Below are 17,236 nucleotides of genomic sequence, written 5' to 3' on the forward strand. Positions count from 1 at the left end.
CACACAGGTCTCCACAAAAATGTGATAGATTAATTTTTTCCTTACAACCTTGACACTGACCTCTCATACTTTTTTTTCACAGTCATTCTCACATATATTTTGGGAGAGTAACTTTCCTTCTTATTTCTCTTATAATTTGTGATCAGTGAAGCAGCAACTTCTGAAGAACATGTACTGAAAGTGCAAACCATACAGAAAAGCTTCATGACTGTTTTTAAATAGGTCATGATCGAATCTTGGCCTCATTAAGAAGAACCCAAAGATAACCATTATTTACTGTAATACAGAGGCTCCTTTCCAATTCTATAAATTTTAATTATCAGTAGGACAAAAAGGTACAACACTGAGTTTTGAGGCCAAAAAAAAGAAATATCTGGCCCATTATATAACTAAAGATGACAAGCTTATTTTTGCCAAGACTTCCAGCTACTGATAGACTAACTTCAGTGTTTGTGAAGTCGTAAACACAGTGAGGGTGGGGTTTTTTTATTTTTTGTATTGAACATCTCAGATAAAATAGCTTTCAAATGCATTCCTCTCCAACTACAGAGTTCATTAAATCACTGCTTGACAGGCTTGGTTTTTTTTCCCCCAATCTAATATTGAACATGTGTAAGACAAAACAGGTGACTGGCACATGAAAGTCAAGGCAAACTTTTGCAGGAAATAGTGGGGGAGGGGGCATGAGATATTTCAAGTAGCTTATTAACATACAAAATAGGTATATTTAATCACTTGTCAGCTTTCACGATTTACAAACCTGAAGTTAACAGCGATGCACTGCAGAATTTGTGCACAGTGTGTTTCATTTTACAAGCTGCAACCCTTGAAAGGGACATTTTAAAAAGGATGGGAACATCCCGTGTCGTGAGCATGAGGCCTGCCTTTTACTGTTCCACAAATACTAGCTCCCTTTCACACCAACCTTCCCTGACAGGAGCACTGGAGGAACAGTTTGCTTGCCCACTCCCTGGTTCCCTCACACCAGCGGCACATGGAGGCAGCTGAGGTGGCTACTGGAGCCCCTACTCCACAGGGGGAAGGAAAGACCGCTAACAGATAAACAATGGCCCCAAGGGTAGGTAGGGTAAGGAGTGCTAATAAGCTTACTGGAGGATGGTCGCTGAGGAACACTGGTAAGCAGGAAAACAGACCTGCAAGGCACCCAGCTTGCTTTGTCCTCCATCAACGCTGGCTGTCCCCACAGATGAGGCCGTGGGGAGGCTGGGCTGAAGCCAGCTGGCTTCTCTCACGGCCCTGTGAGACACTAGCCACGCCAGAGGGGAGCGAAGAGACAGAGCCTGAGCAACACAGACAACAGAGAGCCCATCGCAGGCCCCACGCACCTGGCGGAGAGGGAGACCCCTGTAATGGCGCCCCCCCCGCAGTTCCCGCGCCGCACCGGCAGGGGGCGCTGTGTGCCCCGCCGCGGACTACATCTCCCGGCATGCAACGCGGCGCGGCGGTGCATGCGCCCACAGCCCGTCCTCACAGGCCTGCCCGCCGTAGGGGGCGGGATCCCCATCCGGCGGCTCGTTTGCTGACGCCTCAGGCCTGGCGCTGCACCCGCCGCTCGGCCACACTGTTTGTGGTTGCCCTACCCTTAACTTTGCCGTCCTCTTTGGTAGCCGGGGGTTTTGAGGCGGGCCGCCGCGGCCGGAAGCGCCAGTTGCCATAGCAACCGCCTCCCCGGTAAACATCCCGGCTGCCCCCGGAAGCAATCGGAGCGGGCCTCCCATGTGGAGATTGTCCTTATCGCTCCCGGACGCGGCCGCAGCGGATGCGGCCCACGTGGCCTCGGCGTTAAACGTTAACGGCTTATTCATTAAAAATATAACGAGAGGCCGTGCCCGTTAAAACTCTCCGAGGCAACGATTGGCCACGGGCCCCTCCGCCCGACCAATGGGCGCCGGCCACGCTCCGTCCGCAGGAAACCGCACATGGAAAGCCACGATTGGCCACGATAGCCGCAGGCCCCTCCCTCCCGAGCTTCCCATTGGCTGCGTGTTTGGCGTGGTATGCTCCAATTGGCCAGTGGCGGAGCGGCTCCCCCCCAACCTCCCGCGCCCAGGTTGATAAGGCGGAGGGGGAGGGCCATAGCCGCTCCACCGGGCTCGGCGGCGGCAGCAGCGGAGAGGGGCGGGCGTTGCGGCCGGCGGCGGGCTCAGGAGCGCCGGGGAGGGGGGTGACGACGTTCTGTGCTGCTACCGCAGCCCACCTCGCCATGAAGTCCGTGTGGGGGCTCGCTCTGGCCTGCGCGCTGCTGCTGCTGGCCGGTGAGTGCCCGCGGGCTTCTAGAAGCTTCTGACGGGTGGTGATTGTGGGGGGGTGTCGGGGTCTGGGCGAAACACGCACACACCGTTCACCCCCTACTTTTTGCAAGGGGATGGGGGCCGACGAGAGGCGAGGTGGGGCCCATGGCGTCTGAACGGGGGCGGTGGAACTCCTCTCTCTCCCCCGTCCCCGCTTTTCTCTGTGCGGGCCTACCGAGCGGAGGGGGAGGCGGTGGCCTGGCCTCCGGCCTTGACCTCCCCGGGCTGCTGCCGGCGCCTCTCTCCCGGGACGGGGGGAGGGGGACGGTGTGTCTGACACGGCTCATGCGCCGTCACGGGTGGGGGCGGGGGATCCCTCTCCTTTCCCCATCTCTGGTGTGTCCGACTCGGCTGAAGTTTTCTCGGGGGGAAGGGCGTGGGGGGTGGAGGGACAGAACTGAGCCTAAAACCGTGGGGAGAACTTCGGTAGTGTCTAGTGGGGATCGTGCTCTGATGGTTGCATTCCTTCTTTTCCCAGTATCGGTTAGAGCTGATGAGGTGGATGTGGATGGAACCGTGGAAGATGACTTGGGTAAAAGCAGAGAAGGGTCTCGAACAGATGATGAAGTTGTTCAGAGGTTAGTACCTGGGGCTCTGGGGAAGTTATTCTGAAACGTTCAGAAACGTTCTTGCTTTTGAAGGGTCGGTTGGAGCATCAGTTATGCCTAAAACCTCAGAAACAGGGGGGAACACTGTTCAACAGAGAGATCTAGTTAGCTGGGAGAAACAAAATATTTTTGGAAAAGATTGTCTCGTAAATAGAAGTGAGGTTGAGAACTTGGATTCAGAAATATTCAACTTGGTTTTGTCTAACATTAATAGTTATATAAAACTTAGTAAATTTAGAGGGGTTTACTCTTGTGTGTAGTAAATGTTGTCAATTGAGTGCCTACTGTTGAAATGCCTATGAACCACCTCATCTCCTGTGGGGTATACTACATGCTGAGGATTACAGTGGTTTTAACATACCTGTATTGTTCCCTGAATTTCTCTTTAGGAAAAAAACCTTGCTTGTCAGCATGGATTTTCACTCAAGTTTTAGGTTAAGGTTATGCTGTTGAGGATAGTTACTCTTACATATCTCTCATTTGATTGTGTAACTCTGGGGCTGTGTCAGTGATTAAGAATCTTGCTATTGTTCTAACTAGACTATTATTGCTGTTGCTAGATGATAAAATTAGTGATACTGGATGTGGACAAGATTACTTAACAAATTCTCATTGTCCTAACAGAGAGGAAGAAGCTATACAGCTAGATGGCCTAAATGCATCCCAGATCAAAGAAATCAGAGAAAAATCTGAGAAGTTTGCCTTTCAAGCAGAAGTGAACAGAATGATGAAACTTATTATCAACTCTTTATATAAAAATAAAGAGGTTAGTGCCTTTATCAGTAGAACATGTTATAACTGTTTGTGTGTGTTCTGGAATTCCTGACTACTGGTTTCTATTTCAGATTTTCCTGAGGGAACTTATTTCAAATGCTTCGGATGCTTTAGATAAGATACGGTTAATATCATTAACCGATGAAAATGCTCTTGCTGGTAACGAGGAACTTACAGTCAAAATCAAGGTAAGAAGCATTAGATATGATCATCTCTTATGGAGAACTGGTGATAGGAATATTAAAAAAAAAAAAGTACATCATTAAATCTTAAATTTTTGGCTTAATACTGATGCAGATACAAACTAGGACCACATCAGGACCCTTGCAATTAACTTTAATAAAGACTACTCTTTTAATGGTGAAAATATATTTCTGATTCTATAAAGAGTAACTGAAGCATTGAAATACTTTGAAGGTAGGTCTTCCTCACTTTTGCAGATAGGATTTTATTGTAGTCAGGCATGTTTGAATTTGAATAGTAACTATGCCACTTACCACTTTTCTGTGGCAGTGTATTATGTATTAAGATTCAAAGTGAAGCCAAACTGCATCTTTCTCTTTTTTTCAGTGTGATAAAGAGAAGAACATGCTTCATGTTACAGATACGGGTATTGGTATGACAAAAGAGGAGCTAGTTAAAAACCTGGGTACCATTGCAAAGTCTGGTACAAGTGAATTCTTAAACAAGATGACAGAAATGCAGGATGATAGCCAGTCAACATCTGAGCTAATTGGCCAGTTTGGCGTTGGCTTTTATTCTGCTTTCTTAGTAGCAGACAGAGTTATTGTCACATCAAAACACAACAACGATACTCAACACATTTGGGAGTCAGATTCGAATGAATTCTCTGTGATTGATGACCCAAGAGGAAACACTTTAGGACGTGGCACAACCATAACGTAAGTATTAATTTTCTTTAGGTTTAAAAGAAAAAAGATGTGTGGGTACACTTTGGTCATTAGAACATGTGGATGACTTTAGTATTGTGACTCACACATTATTTGGTTCTCGCAATACGTTTTTTTCAGTTTAATAGAAACGTGCAAACTATTAACTGCATTCAAAGTAAATGTGGAGTGATAATGTAGGCTGTCTCACGTTCCGTTAGAGGAACTAAGAAAACCATGAGTGTCTTGACAACTTATTGTTGGCAAATAATTCCAGACAGTTCAGCTGCCTGCAAACCCATTTAGTTCCTCAACACAATTACGGCCCACTGAAACCTATACAGGGGCTGTAGAGCTTCCTTTTGGAAACTGGCTGCTGCTTATGTTCTGGTGAGACTGGTTTGATGCAAATCTCAAACTTAGGGTAGTTTGACAATCCTATTTGCATCGCTTTCATGAGCAGATAAATTTATTTTATCTGGGTTTAGAGGACTACTTCCTGTGAAGAAGGCACTTAGTATGAAAAGGTTCATCTCAGTGCTTTTGTTCCAAGTAAAGCCAGTGAGAGTGCCTCAAGGTCCTAATGAGTATCAATATAATTCGAGACTTTCATTTAGACTTCTGGATATTGTGTTCTGCCCCAGTTGTTGAAAACAATTATGTTTCTCCTCATTGGTGCAGTTTAGTAGGGATTGTATTTTTTAAGAGATACTTGCAGCTGAACTAATAAAAGCTCACTTGCATAAATTTGAATCGCTATAGCTGCAACAGTAGAAAATGCATCTCCTCCTCAAACTGTTTTAAAATACCTGTTGAGCACTTACATTGAAGGCTGTTTTTTATTATTTTCTTTAGCCTTGTCTTGAAGGAGGAAGCGTCTGACTATCTTGAGCTGGATACTGTTAAAAATCTAGTAAAGAAGTACTCACAGTTCATAAACTTCCCCATATATGTGTGGAGCAGCAAGGTAAGTATATTTAACTAAGCATTGCGCAGTATGAGCTGTGGTTGTGAAAACTCTGGCCAGATCTTTCAGGAAGGGTGAGGGCATGCTATAATGCAGAACTTGTCTGATTTCTAAAACTCTTCCATTCCTGACTCTTCTGACTAGTATTTTACTAGTTAGTTACTCTCCAGAAGTTAGTATGTTGCTAAAAACACAAACTTTCAAGGGACTTAGTTTTATTCTCAGACAACTTTACCAAAGGAGCAAGATTGTGCTAATTACTAAGAAAGATCTTTATTCCACAGGCTTTGTTTGGTAACTGGAAGCTTTGGTAAGCTCTCAGGCAGGGCCATGATTAGCTGTCCTTCTGAAAATCACCCAAGTCTCTGATTAGCTTTATGTGTAAAGCTATGGAAAAACTTAACTTTGAGTACAGTGATCTCCTGGTGTATTAAAAGAAAGCATGTATTCCTGAAAATACAACTAAAAAAAAAACCTTAGCTACCTATTACTAAAAAAGCCATAGCTACCTATAGATAAATGCTTGTGACAGGCAAATAACACAAGTTAAACTAGTGCTCTGAGAGATGAAGCTCATTGGGACAATGGTAGAAGATACCTGGTAGGAAGCCAAGCAGTCCAAGTCACTAGTTTAAATTGCCTCTTTAGACAGAGACTGTTGAAGAACCCATTGAAGAGGAGGAAGCGAAGGAGAAAGAAGAAACAGATGATGATGAAGCTGCAGTTGAAGAAGAGGAGGAAGAAAAGAAACCAAAAACTAAGAAGGTAAGCTTTGTCAGACTTGGGGTCTCATGTAGATGGTTCATCAATTTTCATAGGTAGTCTTGGAGAGGCTCAATTCAGTAGTGCATGTGCACTTTCAAACAGCAATCCTGTTTAAGTGCAGTTAGACATCTTGTCAGGAAATAAGATTGTAAACAAAACAGACCTGTATGAAATCAGGCAAATGACTGACAATAGCCTTGTGAGGCAGTGGTCCCAAAACTAGTTATAAATACTGAAGTGAACTGCTTGAAATGGTAGTGGACTTCAGTAATCTGACATTGTTGAGTACTTTGAGTATACTCCACTGGAAGGCTTTTTTCAGAATGACAGTAGAACAGAAATACTGATACTGGGTGAATGTGTTAAATGTACAGAGGACACACTGTAGTGTAGACTGAAATTTTGTTCCCATGTGTTAGACTAATTTATGTATTTGAATGAGAATATCCAGGCCATTGCATAATTTGCTTTGTAAATTAGAAAGAGCATGTATTTTTGACGTGCTGTTTTATGACAGCCTCAGTGGAGCGTCTTTAACTGACTTAACCTGAAGTAAAGACTGACTCTTTATTATACTGTGGTGTTTACATACCTAGGTTGAAAAGACCGTCTGGGACTGGGAGCTCATGAATGACATAAAACCAATCTGGCAGAGACCATCTAAAGAAGTTGAAGAAGATGAATACAAAGCTTTTTACAAAACCTTTTCCAAGGTAAGCTCTGAGCCTCAAGATCGTTCCAAAGCAAGAGGTTTGCTATAGTATCTCTTGCTGTGTAAACAAAACTGAGTGTTTATAGCATGGTCTGTTTCTGAAGAATTAATCAGTTGCTGTCAGTAGATAGGCTGAATTGCAGAGACCCTAGGAGGCACAGCATCTCAGTCAGGAGTTAATCTCTTTTCCAGAGAGAAGGTACTGTCACCTGGGTGTTGAGTGGCCTAGGTTTGAGAAGTAATGTATTACAGCTGATATGCAGCTTACTGATGTGTTTCAGTGTTGACAGGAAGCATTTTATTTAGTCTGAGAGTGGTGGTGCTTGTGTTGTACATAGTGGAAGAAAGAGGTAGATGTGGGTTTCTAGAAACAGCATTGTCTTTATGTGTAAATACAGCATAATGTGGTACTTGGGAGTCTCTTAACTGTGCTGTGATGATACTGTATTGGTCACTGCACTATTGGTAACCTTTTGGTGGTTGGCTTGTTTAAAAAAAAAAAAACACCACATAAAAAAGTTGGTCTCAAGGATGTGAGTAACTCACCTGAATCTGCAACTTTTGTCTCCATTATAGATTCTAACAAAACATGGTTAGATAGTTTAACTGTAAAATAATTGCACTTATTAGTCAAACTCGTGCTATTACTGTAAATGTATTGACTCACCAGTATTTTCCCCATGTCAATTAATAGAATTCTCTCTTCACAGGAACACGATGACCCAATGGCTTACATCCACTTCACTGCTGAAGGGGAAGTAACTTTCAAATCTATCTTGTTTGTTCCTAATTCTGCTCCACGTGGCCTGTTTGATGAATATGGATCCAAAAAAAGTGATTTCATTAAGGTAGGACAAGCAAATGCGTGGGTGTGGTTTCATGTCTTAAACAAAAAACAAACAAAAAAACCCACCAAACCCAAACATAACCTGGCTGTTGTTTTCTCTTGTAATTCAGTTGTATGTTCGAAGAGTGTTCATCACCGATGACTTCCATGACATGATGCCCAAATATCTTAACTTTGTTAAGGGTGTTGTAAGTATTATAAGTCTTACTTGTGTTTGATTACTTTTTTTATTTTCAAATACTGTTAGCTATACTTAAGAAGTTTCTTCCTTATTTAGGTGGATTCTGATGATCTTCCTTTGAATGTATCTCGTGAAACACTTCAGCAGCATAAATTGTTAAAGGTAAGCTAATTGATCTTAAATTCCTTCATTGTAAACACATGACACTAGCAAGATTTAGAAGAATAATAGCTTTGTTAATTATACTTTATATAAGGATTGTGAAATTAAAGTGTAGGAAAGCCATGCACTGCTGTTTTTAGACTACCTCTGTTCAGTTCAGGGACACTTGAATCCATCCTTTGCAGTGGGGTTGAGTTGGGGGTTCTTCCAAGTGCTTCCTGTTAAAACTTGGTATTGCTGCTTTTTTAGGTGATCAGAAAGAAACTTGTTCGTAAAACTCTTGATATGATCAAGAAAATTGCAGAGGAAAAATACAATGACACATTCTGGAAAGAGTTTGGTACTAATGTAAAGCTTGGAGTTATTGAGGATCACTCCAATCGTACACGACTGGCTAAACTTCTTCGCTTCCAGTCTTCTCATCATGAAAGTAACCTCACAAGCCTTGACCAGTATGTGGAAAGAATGAAAGAGAAGCAAGACAAAATTTACTTCATGGCAGGTGCCAGCAGAAAGGAGGTACGTGAACATGGAAGAAAAAGGGAAAGGCGAAAAAATATTACAGCTCCTAGTTAAAGGAGTACCATAAACATTGTGAACTGTGTATTTGTTGTAAATGTGGAGACTTCGTGCTTATGGTACTACTGCCATTCAGTTTTCCTTGTACCAGCACTCGTCAAGTAGCTGTACAGGTTTCAGTAGCTGTTGGTACCAATGCAACTAAACTGGCATCTGATCTGTTTTGTTATCTTAGGCTGAGTCCTCACCATTTGTTGAACGTCTTCTGAAAAAGGGCTATGAAGTGATTTATTTGACTGAACCTGTAGATGAATACTGTATTCAGGCTCTGCCAGAGTTTGATGGCAAGAGGTTTCAAAATGTAGCGAAAGAAGGAGTGAAGTTTGAAGAAAGTGAGAAGTCTAAGGAGAGTCGGGAAGCCTTGGAAAAGGAATTTGAACCACTCTTAAATTGGATGAAAGACAAAGCTCTAAAAGACAAGGTAAAATGTCATGCTATATGTAATGCTTATTTCTAAATGCTGTTGTACTTGCTACAACACACCTTGTAGATTCTCTGAGCACAGACTTCACAGGAGCTTCTCTGTCTTTTTGTGGATTAATGAGCACGTTCATTACCTTTATTTCAGGAACATAATGAGTTAAAATGGCATCTTCAGAATGTCTGCCTGCAGAAAATATGGAAATGAGAGGGAACTTTAGAGTTACTTAATTTATTCCCTGTATAGGCTATTAGCTCTGTGAACTAACATTGAGGCTTTTTTTTTTTTCTACAGATTGAAAAAGCTGTGCTATCTCAACGTTTAACCCAGTCTCCATGTGCTCTTGTGGCTAGTCAGTATGGATGGTCTGGTAACATGGAAAGAATCATGAAGGCTCAAGCTTACCAAACTGGGAAGGATATCTCTACAAAGTAAGCTTTCAGTTATGTAGCAGCAGACATGAAATGTAGTTGATGGCTCTTCTTGCTTGGTGCAGGCACACCAACCTTCTGCCTGGTTCAGATGATCTTCGTGTTTTTAAGGTCACATATAACCAAATTGCAGTCTCCATCATAGTCTTACGTTGTCATTTCAAAGCCCAATATGTAAAACTGCCTGATGAGCAAGACTCGTCAGTGGCATTTGCTCTCTGTCATTCTGTGACAAGAGAAGATGAACTGTCTTGCTAACCTGGATGTTTTAGAGTTAAGCTAGTACTAAAGTGGAGGTGGGGAAGGAATACGCTTGTTACTGTGGCTGTAATCAGTATTCATGGCTTTAAAGATGTAGCTACTTTAAAACTTAGTGATGTAACTCCTGTTGTTTTCAGTTACTATGCTAGCCAAAAGAAGACATTTGAAATTAACCCCAGGCATCCACTGATCAAGGACATGCTGAGGCGGGTCAAGGTAAACAAATAACAGTAGTGAAATATTGACTACTTGGCTGCATACAACCTCTAGTTAACAGTTCTATTTGGGTTTTTTTGATGCTCTTTCACTTCAGGAAAATGAAGATGACAAAACAGTTTCAGATCTTGCAGTGGTATTGTTTGAAACTGCAACTTTGAGATCGGGATATATGTTACCAGACACTAAGGAATATGGAGACAGAATAGAAAGGATGCTTCGTTTAAGTTTAAACATTGACCTGGATGCGAAGGTTAGTTTCCCTTCAACTCAGGGATGATAATTAATTGACTTACTGCTACTACATCTTAAAAAGCAAATACTTGATAAACTTGCATAAAATGAAATGTACCCAGCTTCCTACGCTTAGGTGGGCCACCAGAAACCCAATTCAGGTACCTGGGTAGGAAACTGATGAGTCTGTACTTCATGCTCATGTCCTCCCTTCCAGTCTTCTTTTTAGTTGCTTGTAATTCTGAGCTTTAATTAATAACTAAGTGGTGGTTCTATGGGAGTCAATAAGGCCCATGTGCCCATCTCATTAACGAAGAAATTCTTAAAGTGGGTATAACTCATATGGGTTCTCATAATGCTGTGCGAGAACTTACGCTGGGTGTTGTGCTGGAGGGAGGCATGATAATGTGTCAATGCTAAACAGAACTTGCTTTCTCCTTTAGGTAGTTTGGGGCAAATGTAAGAAAGTAACTATATTTCCATAGCCTGTATTTAGCTAGTCTCCAACTAGTAAACATCCTAAGCCAACAAATTGCTTGTGACCTTCCAACAGGTGGAGGAGGAACCTGAAGAGCCTGAAGATGCAGCTGAGGAGGCAGAGCAAGATGAAGAGGAGGTGGATGCTGATGCTGAAGACAGTGAAACACAAAAGGTAAGGTCTCAAGTTTCTCTTTCCTTAACAGTATTTATGTGCAGTTTTGTTTGTGGTGCTTCCTGGCAACAAATTTGTTCACTTTGCCTTCCTTGACACTAGATTTTAGTGTGAGGCTTTCCAAGCTTTTCTTGGAGGGGAATTAAAAAAAAAAAAACAAACCTGCAGCACAAATGACACTTCATTCCTTATCAAACTATATTATAAGAAGAAAACACTTAGATATGTTCAAAGCTGGAGCTAAATTAAACTTAAAGAGATTGTAACAGAGTGCCCTATGGCAAGAGAAGAGCAGCACATCCTCTACGGTTAACTTAATGTTTTCTGTTGGATTTCCACAGCTTGTGGGCAGTAACAAATAACGGCCAAGAGTATAGTTTCAAATGCTTACAGTACAGACTTGTGACAACACTACCTATAAATAGTTCAACTGTTATGTGAAGTCAGCCTTCATTTAGCTAATGTCTGCAGTTTTAATGATGTCTTAATGGATAACTAGGTTCAGGTCTTCTGAGACCACTCTTGTAACCTTTTCCACTTTGAAAAAGCAACATTCTGATTATTTGTTTGTCTCCACAGGAATCAACAGATGTGAAAGATGAACTGTAACCTGCACTCAACTGCTGTCCTGCACTGGGGGGTTAGGAGGGAATGTGAATTAGATTGTTTTTGTTTTTTTCCACTGTAAAATGTTGAGGGATGGTATGGGGTTTAAGGGTAAAGGAGGGATTTTTTTTTTAAGTTGACTTTTCTAAAAACATTCCTCATGAATGTAAATTTGTATTATTTAACTGACTTGGTGTAAAATCTTGTCATGTACAAAATAAAATGTTCCCAAACACCACTAACTCTAAATTTTACATAGTAAGCTTACCTTCTGGGCTAGCACAAAGAAAGGAAGGGATTGTCTTGAGTGTTCAGATCCTTCAATTTGCAGTCCTCATGCCTTGGCACACTGGCACAGCACTGTGTAGCACATGCCTGTGGTTGGGCTTTGTGTTAACAAACCTGCCCTGTTTAGCCAAAACGTACCTGGTATCCAAGAGCTGTACTGAACTTGCCCGTTGAAATAAGTACTCAAGTAGTTATGTATCTACTGCCATCTTCAGAAGGATGAGATGGGGCATTTAAAAATAGCATTGTAACTGGAGTCCTGCCACCTTGCACTGAACTATGTGGCTTGACTCCACTGTAGACAATGACAACGGGCACTGGTAACAAAAAAAAATTTTCACTAAAGGTGTGAACAACAAGCACCAGAAGTGGCTCAGTGCCATCCTCCATGAGACTTGGTAACTCTGCCTTTAACACAACAGCTCCAGCGATCCTGCTTTCTACAGTTTTCTAAAGGTGGAAGCTCTTGTCTGTTACAGTTATTCCTAATGCTGCTTTTTCACTCTTTAGTATAGCAAAGCACTGTAAATACTTAATCTAATGCAAGTTAGATCTGTTGACACCAAATTGTAATGTAGACAGGTTGAACTGGAGAAGCCACTTCCTCTTCTATTCCTTACAGGAGCTTTATGTGGCATTTGGATGAAGCACTGCATTTTTCTCACTAGTGCCTCTACTTTGAAACATCTTCACAGGCTTTGTAGGAAGTGTTTATGCTGAAGAGGGTTTTTGCCTTCCTCTGGAAGAAGGACACAGAGTACTTCTATACAGAGACTTGACTTTAGAACCACTTTTCCATTTTGTTAACAGAACTTTTTGTGAAGTTTGAGGTTCTGCAATCTGAAGTGGAATAAACTGTTTCTAATTAGGTAAGGGCACTAAACTGACCTGAAGAACTTGCTTTCTATTTACTTTTACTAGGCTGCTTCTATATTGCCCAAATACGGTTTACATGCAATAAATACAAATGCCATGTATTACTGTGATTATCGAGTTAGGGTTTATACAGAGATGCTGAGACTTCAAGGAATGGTAGCTTAGTTTTGTTCTCTTGAGGGAATTTGTGGTTGGTTTGGTTTTTGCTCATGGTAGTAGTATTATCTTAGATGCACTGTTATTAGAGCCTGCTGAATGGTCTAGCCTTAGAGTGTAGCTCAGCGGCTAGCAATATCAGCTTAAATAGCTGTCCTTTGTTGGCAAGTTATTGAGTAGGGAAGATGCACCAGTTCTGCTTGACGCATGGTCCTCTTAACTACAGCTGTGCAACTTCTGTGCTCTGTAGCAATCAGCTGCTGCTGAGGCTTTAATACTTCCTAAATTATCACTTCTAGTGATACACTTCTGAGTAGATCATCAGTGCGCACCCCTCTGTATCTCTGACCAGCCTGAGTAACAAAGTTGGCTCATGTTCTGTACGGTTACGGGTGCTTTTGCAACTAGCAAAGCGGAGTACTGGAAGAGTAGGGTTGCTTGCTACAGTATTCTTAATCTGTTAATTACTTGTAGACTTAAGCAACCTTTGTTCTGTTACACAGCTGAAGTTCTCAATGCCTGGATTGGTTTTAGGAGGACATACCTGATTTAATTTCAGAAATAATAAAGAGCACACTTTGAGAGTCATGCTTTGTGCTGCTTCATGTTCCTTAGCTGAGGGTATCACATGCAACATAGCTGTGGTCCAGCTGCTCTCTCTACCCTGGAGTGGCAAGTGTTTGCTATTAATAAGCACAAAATGCAGTAGTAGGCATGCTTTTGGGGGGGAGGGAGGGGGGCTGTCAGCTCTGTTAAGTAAAATAGTGTCAATACTGAAGAAGCGTTTCCCAGTCACTGAGGCTATTTCTTCCCGTGCTGCAGTCAGACTGATTCTGGGGGTGGCGTCAGCTCTGCTGTTCCTAGGTGGGCACTAAGGAGAAAGGGTTCCCTCTGCTAGAAAAGGCTTGGGTAAAACACATGCTCCCTGTTTCTCAGTTTCCATTAGAGTAGCAGGATACACTTAGAAATCCAATCCAAATTAGTAGTAACTTCCCTCTGCAGCCTTTAGATCCAAAAAGCCTTTAGAAAATATCCCTATTTTGGGATGAAAGGCATCTTTCATGTCAAAATCAACTATAGTGACAGAAGTCATACTCAGACAACGTGTAAGTAACAGGGTAAGGGTTGGTGAATCCTGGCTCTTTAGAGGGGTAACTGAAAACCTGCTGTTCCTGCCCAAGTTAGAACAGGAAAAAAATACTGCTAACTAACTGCCCCATTCTGTCTCTTCAATTAACTTTCTCTTACGCTGAGGTGGAAGGTTGTCAATCTCAGCTTTCTCTAGGTACAGTGAAGGAAAGCGTAGTTTCACCAGAACTGGACCTCATAAGATGTTCTCATTCATTGATTTAATTTGGGCTTAACATCTAAGATTGACTTGAGTCCTTTCTATCGATGACTGCTGTCATAAAGGGGTCTAAGAGAGAGGCTGAAATTGAGTAATAACAAGTACAGGCTGCAGCCTGAGCATCCAAGTGGGCATGTAAGAGCAGGAAAGCAGGATCTCATCCCGCTTTGGCTGCTTTTCTACATCAGCCAATAGCTGCAAAACTCTGAGAGCAGCAGCACGTACACACAGAGAGGAACTATAAACCTTTCTTCCTAGGAAAACCACTCCAACTTATGCCAACATAAATAACAGCTTCACAGCTGGAACTGATGTAAAAGTAGCACTTTCAGTGATCATTTCTGGATCCCTCTGCTACTACAAAAGCTCCAAGTACTTGGCCAGTAGTAATTAGGGAGCTTTCTGTTTCCTTAATGGGCAATCAGTCAGACTGTGGCTTTCTTTCCTCAGTTAAACCTGAGTGAGAATTCAGGATGAAGCCTGTGCCTTGTCTTGGTACCTTTCTCAAGGGAAAGCAATCCCCAACCTTCACAAGCTCTAGTGCATGCCGTTCAAAAATGGGTTGTCATACCATCTTTGTAGGACGTTGACTGCGTGTGTCTTCTGGAGTTCATAGTATGAGAGTTTTTTGGCAATCCTATTTCCTGAAAGGTAAATTTGCACTTGTTATTTTAGAGTTTTGCACACCTACAGCTATCAAAAATAGCTGTAAACAGAAGATGCCCACATGAAGCACAAATGTACATAATTTCAGTGTAATCTGTACATATTTGCCCCATTTTAACTAATACAACCAAGTTGTAAGATCCTCCCCAGCCTTACAGTGGACCAAAGCAGATTTCCTGTCAGTAACACAGACAAAAAGCCAATGTAACTGCTGCAGCCAGCATTAGGAGTCCACTGTAAGAAGTCCTGCAGTAAGGAATCTTCCTTATTGGTACGTGACATCACTTACTCTGTCACATTCTAGGTTATGTCCAGTAATACAGAGTTAAAATTTAAAAAGGAGAGAAACGCCAACGGGTAAGTGGTGTTCCACTACAGATGAACGGGTAAACTTATTAAGGGTAAACTTATTAAGGCTAATGAGCAGCCATAAAAGCTTGACTTTTCAATATGCTAAACTTCCTATACTTGTTAATCAGCTTAAAAGTTTCAAATTCCATCAGACTCACCACTGTGAGCTCACATCTTTTATTCCGAAGGATACTTACACTGCAATCAAGATTAAGAAATGATAGGCATTTTGGCACACAACCAATTGGAGTTTTAACAACAGTATTCATCATACATTTATTTTTAATGCTGCCTGTAAGTCTGCTTAAAGGAAACAAAAAAAGTTTTAAGGCAATACAGTATTTCACACGTGGATTTCTGCAGTTGAGACAGTTGAACAAATATTTTATCAGTTCTAGTTTTCACAATGTAAGTAAATTCAGGTCACTGTTGTGAAGTTTGAACTTTGCTTGATCTTTCTTTTAGACCCAACAGTTCTGTTCTCAGTTCTCCAGGCTTAGGAGGTATTTCAGGTATACTCTGTTAAAAATGGAGAAAGACGTCAGTGTTGTGACAGAAGAAAAACTAAACTCACAAAACAGTAAATTAGCATACTCTGCTAAAGCCAGTGTGATAGCTAAATTGTGATTATACTGCCTTCTTTTTTAAGCGGAATATAATTCTTAACCTATTACATTTTTGTAATTTGACTTTCATTGTAAAGTAGCAAAATACGATTTGAGAAAAAAGAACAGACAGTTTGCTTTAAAGGAACAAAGCTTCTTTTTGCCATTTAAGAAAGTAAGTTTGGTTGCGATGTCTAATACAGTTGAAGTTTCCACATATATTCCTTCTCTTGGTGACAGAAGAAAGTTTCACTGCTTCTAACCTTCTGTTTTAGAAATTAAGCACTGAAACCGGAGATAAAATTTAAAAAAAGATACCAGATCACACGACATTTTAAAAACCATACCTCCTCAAAATTTGTGCTTAAGAGATGTAGATCATTCTGAATAAATATGCCTATTTGCCCGTAACAAAGGCTACAGGAGGGACTGTTAAAATACATAAATTCTTATGCATCTATCAATGATTTAAGCCTCCCTGCTTGAATTTTGACATGACAGCTCAAGCAATGTGATTTTTCAACTTATTTCTGCTTTTAATATAGCATAGAGTTTTTAAAGTATATATTTTATATATTTAAAAAGTATGTAAGAGAAGGAGATAAGGATTACAAGTTAGAAGGCCTCCAAGAGACCACATCAACCATTAATATAGCTGGTGGGTGGTCTTATTTAGAGTTTGGTTCTCTGTGACTGTAATTTTAACAGTCTTGACTCTATGTCTCTCATTGTTTCTAACGTGAACTTTTGGTCATCCATTTCCTTTACTGCGGGGGGGGGAGGAGTCTATTTAAATATAATACAGCACCCTCTTTTCAAAACTCAACTCCCCGCCGCAGAAACCCCTTCTGACGAAATTCGCAGAGCTTTTTTATTTGCCCACATTTTGAAGGCGGCTCACCAAGAGAAGCCCCGCTCGCTGCTTCTTCGCAGCCTGATCCTTTTCCGTCACGGCAGCCAGCCCCAGCCACCTTCCCAACACCAAACCTCCTCAGGGAGAGGGACCCTCCGCCCCGCGGCCTCCCTAACGCCCCCAGCCACCGCGGCCGCCCCCGCCACTTACAAGGTCAGGCCTGTAGTACCTGTGCACCACCTCGGCGCCGGCGAACATGGCCAGCATGCTGGCCGCCAGCGCCTTCAGGTAGGTGGGCCAAGGCACGCCGGCGGGCATGGCGGCGGCGAGGAGGGGCCGGGGCCGCGCCGCCTGCTCGCCCCCTCACGGAAGGGCCCCGGGGCCACCCGCGCCGCGGCGACAGTTGGACGCACCCTCCCTACGCAGACGCTCACGTAACACGCCGGAGGTGCGTCACCCCCCCCGCCCCGCCCGC

The 17,236-nt window shown here is 42.4% G+C and overlaps 2 protein-coding genes across 2 annotated transcripts; one reads left to right on the plus strand and one right to left on the minus strand.

Annotated features, from left to right (window-relative positions):
- The first annotated feature begins 2,099 nt into the window (after positions 1-2,099).
- HSP90B1 (heat shock protein 90 beta family member 1) lies at positions 2,100-11,856 on the plus strand. The gene is made up of 18 exons (XM_054192170.1): positions 2,100-2,276; positions 2,791-2,890; positions 3,545-3,686; positions 3,766-3,882; positions 4,265-4,596; positions 5,440-5,551; positions 6,200-6,316; positions 6,913-7,029; positions 7,739-7,876; positions 7,986-8,063; positions 8,153-8,218; positions 8,468-8,737; positions 8,973-9,218; positions 9,513-9,649; positions 10,048-10,126; positions 10,224-10,379; positions 10,914-11,012; positions 11,592-11,856. Exons 1-18 carry the CDS (start codon positions 2,225-2,227, stop codon positions 11,619-11,621), a joined length of 2,388 nt encoding a protein of 795 aa, XP_054048145.1. The 5' UTR covers positions 2,100-2,224; the 3' UTR covers positions 11,622-11,856.
- A 3,608-nt stretch (positions 11,857-15,464) lies between these two features.
- Positions 15,465-17,232, minus strand: LOC128905765 (ubiquinol-cytochrome-c reductase complex assembly factor 6). Its single transcript, XM_054192261.1, has 2 exons — positions 16,972-17,232; positions 15,465-15,822 (listed from the first exon to the last, which is right to left on the minus strand). The coding sequence occupies exons 1-2, from the start codon at positions 17,077-17,079 to the stop codon at positions 15,727-15,729; spliced, it is 204 nt and encodes a 67-aa protein (XP_054048236.1). The 5' UTR covers positions 17,080-17,232; the 3' UTR covers positions 15,465-15,726.
- Positions 17,233-17,236: the final 4 nt, after the last annotated feature.

The sequence above is a fragment of the Rissa tridactyla genome, chromosome 1 (assembly GCF_028500815.1).
Source record: "Rissa tridactyla isolate bRisTri1 chromosome 1, bRisTri1.patW.cur.20221130, whole genome shotgun sequence".
Lineage (NCBI taxonomy): Eukaryota > Metazoa > Chordata > Aves > Charadriiformes > Laridae > Rissa > Rissa tridactyla.

What these genes read in the sequence shown, in the direction of transcription:
- HSP90B1 (XM_054192170.1), top strand. Translation starts at nt 2,225, where the DNA reads ATGAAGTCCGTGTGGGGGCTCGCTCTGGCCTGCGCGCTGCTGCTGCTG. An exon ending in TTTACAAAACCTTTTCCAAG is followed by an intron (nt 7,030 to 7,738) that starts GTAAGCTCTGAG and finishes CTCTCTTCACAG; the next exon opens with GAACACGATGACCCAATGGC. An exon ending in ACATGCTGAGGCGGGTCAAG is followed by an intron (nt 10,127 to 10,223) that starts GTAAACAAATAA and finishes CTTTCACTTCAG; the next exon opens with GAAAATGAAGATGACAAAAC.
- LOC128905765 (XM_054192261.1), bottom strand. Translation starts at nt 17,079, where the DNA reads ATGCCCGCCGGCGTGCCTTGGCCCACCTACCTGAAGGCGCTGGCGGCC. An exon ending in GGTACTACAGGCCTGACCTT is followed by an intron (nt 15,823 to 16,971) that starts GTAAGTGGCGGG and finishes CATTTTTAACAG; the next exon opens with AGTATACCTGAAATACCTCC.